Genomic DNA, 7,022 nt, shown 5'->3' on the forward strand with positions numbered 1-7,022 from the left:
CAACCTCCTTGATATGTACACTTTTTTCCACCTGAAGATAGGTGGATATTGAGGAGAAGATGAGTGCAAATAGGAGACACAAACAAAACCAGGTAAGATACATAGCAGAACCAAATAAGCGAGTTGCCTGAAGAAATGAAAGACAACTATTCACCATGATTCTCCTCTAGTTCCTCCATATTCTTTTCCTCCCCGAATATTTAGGAAAAAAGCACACAGATGTTTTGAAAAAAGAACAATTAGTAATTACAAATCAGAGTATTGGGACAATCAACAAATCAGAGTGATGGAGGATGCAAGAAAAAGAAAGGAATGAAGTTGTTCATCTTGTCCAGAACACAAGAATGGAACCGTTAGATATTTTTTCTGTATAAATGGCCAGAACAAATTATCGTGGTAGCTTTGTGACTTCTGTCTCACATTAAAAGAAATTGTCAGTCTGAGTGAGCATCATGAGAATTTCTCATCCAAGAGGCTGATACTATCTATCCCTTTTTACTTCCTATCCCTTCCAGCCACAGGTAGCAATAGCGACAAGTGTTGCCTTCAACATAAGCAATTTTATATGCCTCAAGCAGGCCTAGAATGGCACACTCAGAAATAGTATAAAGATAAGAAATGAAAGATTATAAAGACTTATATAATGCTAATGTAACCAACAATTAGTGTACCATATTTCTGTGCCTAAACTAAATACCAAATTATAGATGGCAAATTCACCCTCCTCCAAGGCTCCAACACAATAGTTCTAGCAAGTAATGGTCACCTCCTTCCTCCAAATCACCTTCATATGACTCTTCTTTTTGCTCAAATCCATGACAAACCTACAAAAACAGCAGCAAATCATCATCAACATCAAGAGTTTTAATGAGCTGAATAATAGACTGGCCAAATCGATTCATAACTCTAGATATGCATATATGGAGAATGTGGCCAGAAAAAATAAGCCAATACACATCCAAAAATAAATATGCAGATTCAGGTCCAAGCATGAGAAACACGAGACTCCCAGTTTTCTATTCCTCATCCAGCCAACCAGTGTTCTAGGTCGAGGGGAAAGAGCAGAGACGAGATTGAGGGTAGAGAGAGCACGGGCTGAGAGAGAGAGAGGGAGAATGGGAGGAGCTCCCTTTGGCGTATGAACTGTGCCCGCCGTCGCTGCTCGTTGCTTACCGCCGCAGACACGCTCGATTTCTCATTGGGCTCCTCTTTCTCAGAACATACGCACGGGATTGTGATATAGATAAGAAGGTGCCGTACAGCGCCTACCTTGGCCGTGGCCGAGGCTTCCCTCCTCTGTCGTCGGGCCTACACCACCTGCTTTCTGTCACCGAGCCGCCGTCCATGGATCTCACGGAGCAGCGCCATCACGCAGACCGCGCCCGCCCCATCGCACGAATGGCCCAATCTGTGGACATAGATAAACTGAGAGAGGGATAGGGAAGATGCGTTGAGAGGAAGAGGGGGACTTACTCGTCGAGAAGTAAGTCGGCGCTGAATCCGTGCTCCTCCACCTCTGTCCCAGCGCCGCCCCTCGCTGCTCCTCCACCTATGGCGCTTGGTACATCGAGGGGAGAGGCGCAACAGTAGCGGCTTGGGCTCAGTATGGCTTGGCCGGTCATTTCGCAACTGAGCGTCGCCAAGAAGGGAAAAATCTGTGGAAGCACAAATACCTGCATGGCTTCAATTTGCCTTAAGAGTGGCCTTGTCGACTCAGGAACTTGTGTAACCAGTTCATTATACCGAAGTTCACTGGCCTGAAGTATTGAAAAATGAAAGGAAATGACAACTGGTCCATGACTAATTTTACTCTGTAGTGCCAGCTAAACCGAAAAAACCTCTGCTCACCTGATACCGCTTTTGAAGATCATCATGATCCCTTTTTAACCGTTCTTCCATGAAAGCAGCCTGAAATGCCCCAGTTTTTTTCAACAAAGCAATATAAAAGATTTCATGACATTATAGATCAACAAAATAATCTTTTAGATAAAAGTTTTAATCAACAAAGCAACATAGATTACAGTTAGATCACCACAATCTACAGACTAAATGTCCCGGGGGTATTGAATTATTGATGCACAGTAGATGCATATTTTCATGGCTTACCTCCTGTTCTTGTCTGGTAAGAGCATTCCTCAACTCCTCGATTGTATTAATCAGCATATTTTCTTTTTCGCAGGCTTCTCTTAAGCGGCTCTCAAGCTCAACTTTGGCTTCTGTGTTGACTCTTGATTCAGCTAATGCTTCGGCCTCTTTTGCTGCATTAAGAGCATTTGTGTAGAACTCCTTCTGAGCTGCAAGTTCAGTTTGATTTCTTTCGATTGTTTCTTGTAGCAACTTCTCTGTTGCCGCCTTATCTCTTTTAATACTCTCAACCTTTGTCTCCTCAACCTGCAAAGTCAAAATTAAGTGCATGGGTTCATTTTAAGCCCCAGAGCAAATAAAAACTGACGAATAGAGCAAAAGTGCTTCCTTCAGGAAGCCGAAGTAGCTCCACTATTCTCAATGAGCAATTTTTCGGAGCTATCCATCCAACAAGTAATTAAGGAAAAAAGCTTGTCTGGTTGAACGAAATCGTGAACTTTAAGCAAGCTGTAGAGGTTACGCATACTACTGTTTAAAAGGAACAACTCAGCACAATGTGTTCACATATGATCAAAAGAGAGACGAACAAACCACCCAAATATGGGTGCAAATTTGGTTTTGTATCATGCAAGCAGCAAAAGCAAATATTTAATGTGTGTCATTAAAGCAGATAAGAAACAATTTAGTACAGATGAATTAATTAATTATCAAAAGTCCAGTTCATTCCTTTGCTGTCTTTTTAACATATTTGCTCTCTTTTACCTGGATCTTTGAGTTCAGCCGTTGCTTTTCTTCTTAAAACTCACGAATCTAGCTTCAACCAAAAAAAAAGACAGCAAACTTGATTAGTTTCAAAAACTGGCATTTCATAAGAGTGTGGTGATAGAGTTATACTCCATGTCTGTGCTCTCAGTTTTCGTATAGTAGCTTCTTGAGCAGCTTGTTTTTTCGATAGCTCTTCGCCTGTTTCATTGGTAAACATAAGATGTTAGTGTCAGAAAAGCCAAAATTATCACATGGTGGTGTAGTGTATGTGGAATAAAGTAGATAAGGAATGAATATCTTCAAACTTACATACACATCAGGTCCATGTGTATATGCCTATTGCCTAGTAGCCTACCGTTGACAGCAAGATCAGAATGTTACAGTGGAAAGCAAAAGGACTATAGCTCCAATTCAAGCAGTAAAGGACTCAACCAACGCATGTTAAGGGCATACAAATTTCAAATGCCACAATAAACTGCAGATGAGAGACTCATATCAAACCGATAAATATGACTCTCGCCTGCAGGAAATGTTTGAAAAGTTTATGTTGTCATTATTATCTATGTTCTGTAAGCCATTACATCATTCCTAACGTCACTAATATGTACATCTCGGTAAATGATCATTGGAGTCAGCAATGACTGTCACTGACAAAGGCTGCTCAACATGGTGCAACATACCGTATGGCAACATTAATTCTTGAAATGGTCACATGGCAATATTTCAAATGATAGAACTGGTAATTTGGTATTCTCAACATTATAACAGAATAATTTAATTAATGCAATATCAAAAAGAAAAAATTGCATACCTTCAGCCATGACCTGAGTGATAATCTCGTCCTTTTCTTTCAAAAGAGCAGCAGCGTCACTTTTCTTATTTGAGGGTGCCTCCCGCAAGAAACCAGTCCAAGCACACTTGCAATACCCATCAAGCCTACCATCGACATTCTGACCTATAACATCTGCAAAAAGAAGACTGTGAGGTTATATCCAATCGGAAAATAAGGGTTGACATGAGTACTGCACAATAAGGGTGAGAAGATTAGTCATTTAATCTAAGAGCCGACTTGACCCAGCACAAACAACTCTGGCATAGATCCTGAAACAAAGCATCATCTGTAAAGTTTTGATATCTTAAATGGATAAACATGGAGGGATATTCTACAACCTATTATTTGGGGGCACAAAGGTAGTAGTTACTAATTCCTCTTCCAATCAGGTTTGTAAGCATGAATGAACTTAGTTTATTTATTCCATCTTATCTCACACAACACACTAAGAAATAGATACTTAGAAGAAAACAACATTAAATATGTCAGCAAATAATCTCCAAAAACCTACTTGACAAGGTAGTTATGAAGAACTGTATCCTATTCGGTACGAACCTTCTCTGTGGACCTCATAGCTGATGAATACACTATGTTAGTCTATATCAAGGGCCTTAGCAGAAAACCAAGCCGGTCCAAACCCACCCACATGGCCACATCAGCAAAAACCTGAAAAATGGAATAGTATCATACAAGGTACTTATCTTGTGACAGATCAAAATGTCATCTTGTAGCAGATTGGATCAGATAATATACAGTAAGGGCGACAAACAAACATACTGTCCCATTACAGCCATTTCAATGTGTGTAATTAAACTTGCCAAGCTCAAACTTTAGCTACACAAAATTGTAAAGATTGAACCCACCTTTCTGCCAGATTTATTAATACCAGAAGGCACCTCCAATTCTTCTGTTACCACATCATCAATGGAATTTCCAGCCTTTTTATTCTTCACTCTATCAGACTTCCAGTAGCCAACATGACCAGCTTCTACCTGAATCCATGGAGGCGGTGGACATGGGAAGGTAGCTTGGGAAAGAACTGTGAAATGCACATGACAGGACATGATTTAGAGACCCCATTGGCATTGCAGGAACACATATATACAAAGATACGTAAACTCAGATGTACTAACTCATAAGCCTCACGGGTCTGCCCAAAGTACACTGTTTTCCCCCCTGAGAGAACACCACGACTGATCAAAAAGCTCAAAGACCTTCTTGCTCGGCTGATGGATCGACACGATCACTGTTCGACTGTCCCTCACCACTCCATGCAGCGTCTGCACCACGTAGAACATTGAAGCACTGCACAGTGTTGCGATACATTAGTTAGTACTTTAGCACATGGTAGCTACTGGAACTGATATAATCACATAGAACCATAAAAAAGTCAATTTCTTATAAAAATTGTATCGTGATTGCTGAACCGGATAGAGAACAAATTGTGCACATATATGATATTCACATTCCAATTATCTTACTTGCACGATCTAGTAGTAGAACAAATTGTGTACATATATGATATTCACATTCCAATTATCTTACTTGCACGATCTAGTAGTACAGGAAAAATCATTTCAGACAACTGAACTTAAAATGTATGACTGTAATTGGGAAGATACATCCAAGCAATTTACAAGAATATGAACAGAAGTGCCCCTCAAGATAGCATATGATTTCTTCACCATTACCTAATTCATCAATTCAGTACTATTAATCTTACATGACTTCCAACATAATTCATTTGGAACCACCAAAGCTAACATAAAGCATGTACAATGGCTCCTGAATAGAGTACAACCTGGAAAGGAAACCAATTTAGGCAGATGCACCATGAGAATTTCAAAAAAGCAGTCCATATTGTATACAACACAGATCAACGGAATATACACAAAGAAATAATTAATCTAGCATATACTGAAACAGACCTAAGCAGTGCTAGAATAAAAAATAACATAAAATGCAGGAACAAACTTGATTGTATCGAGAAATAACCTTGTTATGATGTCCTTCAGTAGAAGCTACTTACCAACTAAGAATGCTTCATACACAAAACCTCGCCGACCTGCACAACAAGGTACTAATCAACCTAATAATGTCCCAAAATTACTGAATCCAGATCTGCATAACAAAGAACCAAACCAAATGAAGAAGACCCACTGAGAAAGGGGAGGAAGACAGGGGAGGCAGCCAAGGTCTAGGTAGAGTCCCACATCCTGCAGCGGCATATCCATGTATTAGGCCACAGCCTGCCTCTTCGTCCTGCCAGTCCAACTTGTTGTTTGTCTGGTCCACATGAAAAACACACCAGAGTACCCCAGTCATTTTTTTCAGTAATAAATCAGCATACCAGCTGATTGCTTCTTGTTAACTATCAGATAGTACTTCCAATCATTCTGTGGAACCGTCAAAATATTAAAAAAAAATCGTTCTGGTGGCTGCTCCAATCGATCTGGTGGCTGCCCCCGTGAGTTTGTAGCCTAGAAGAAGGGAAGGGATACCTGGAGGATGGAGACGCCGGGAGTCGATGAGCTGCGCCAGGAGGCGGCGGTGCTCCTCCCTTCCTCGTCCAGCAGCCCTTGACCGAGCTCCAGCCAGCTATGGACCGAGACCCACTCCTCCTTCTGGCTAGGTTTGCCCCTCCCGCTTTTCTACACCTTATCCGCCGCCGGCCTTCTAGATCGAGGAGGAGAGGCGCGACGCCGCGGCGGTTCTGGGCCTCAGAGGAGCAGGCGCGAGGGGGAGAGGCACGCCGACGCGGTAGCTCGAGGTCGGAGAGGAGGAGGCGCGACACCGGCAAGGTGCAGAGATCGTCGCCGCCGCCACCAGCCCAACACCGCTCTCTCAACCCGCGACGCATCGCTGCTCCCGCGCCTCGCATCCAGAGCCGGGACGGCCGCCACCTCCATGCTGCGCCCCAGCCTCCTCTTCTTCACCTACGGAGGCCGGCGCAGCTCCGCCTCCCTCCTCCTCTCGCATGCGCCGTCGTCGTCGCCACACACGGTCAAACAAGGGGAGAAGGAGGCGGCTCGGGGATTGGGGGAGGATTGGGCAGCAGCTTCTGGCTAGGGTTTTTTCACCCACCGCTCCGTGGAAGGTCGACGAGTGCGAGCACCCGCCGCTCTCTCTCGCTATCGGCCCCGCACAAAGAGGGACCCAATCGTCATGGAGCATACACGAGCAGAGGAAGGTGACGAAAAAATCACCACATCCGACGGCTGAGGTGAAAAGTGGGATTGGGAATTTACTGTGCAAGTGAAATGGACGACCAGGATTGATGTGCCCCTCTCAGACCCCCTGGTTGAGAGGGTAGTCTAGCATCATTTATAGGAGAAATACG

At 43.1% G+C, this 7,022-nt stretch overlaps 1 protein-coding gene across 19 annotated transcripts; it reads right to left on the reverse strand.

Annotated features, from left to right (window-relative positions):
• Positions 1–347: 347 nt before the first annotated feature.
• Positions 348–6,662, reverse strand: LOC139830650 (golgin candidate 5-like). Of its 19 annotated transcripts, none has more exons than XM_071819177.1 (16): positions 6,184–6,661; positions 5,843–5,968; positions 5,678–5,747; positions 5,374–5,483; positions 4,816–4,987; positions 4,546–4,721; positions 4,238–4,348; positions 3,662–3,814; positions 2,980–3,048; positions 2,848–2,895; positions 2,107–2,391; positions 1,849–1,908; positions 1,674–1,757; positions 1,474–1,549; positions 1,270–1,425; positions 348–824 (listed from the first exon to the last, which is right to left on the reverse strand). In XM_071819177.1, exons 11-15 carry the CDS (start codon positions 2,161–2,163, stop codon positions 1,352–1,354), a joined length of 351 nt encoding a protein of 116 aa, XP_071675278.1. In that variant the 5' UTR covers positions 2,164–2,391; positions 2,848–2,895; positions 2,980–3,048; positions 3,662–3,814; positions 4,238–4,348; positions 4,546–4,721; positions 4,816–4,987; positions 5,374–5,483; positions 5,678–5,747; positions 5,843–5,968; positions 6,184–6,661; the 3' UTR covers positions 348–824; positions 1,270–1,351. The 19 variants fall into 19 exon arrangements, with proteins under 19 accessions (XP_071675278.1, XP_071675276.1, XP_071675280.1 ...); XM_071819175.1 differs by having other exon boundaries at positions 1,474–1,557; positions 6,184–6,660; XM_071819179.1 differs by having other exon boundaries at positions 1,270–1,408; positions 6,184–6,658.
• Between the last annotated feature and the right edge of the window lie 360 nt (positions 6,663–7,022).

This window comes from Lolium perenne, chromosome 4 (genome assembly GCF_019359855.2).
Source record: "Lolium perenne isolate Kyuss_39 chromosome 4, Kyuss_2.0, whole genome shotgun sequence".
Taxonomy (NCBI): domain Eukaryota; kingdom Viridiplantae; phylum Streptophyta; class Magnoliopsida; order Poales; family Poaceae; genus Lolium; species Lolium perenne.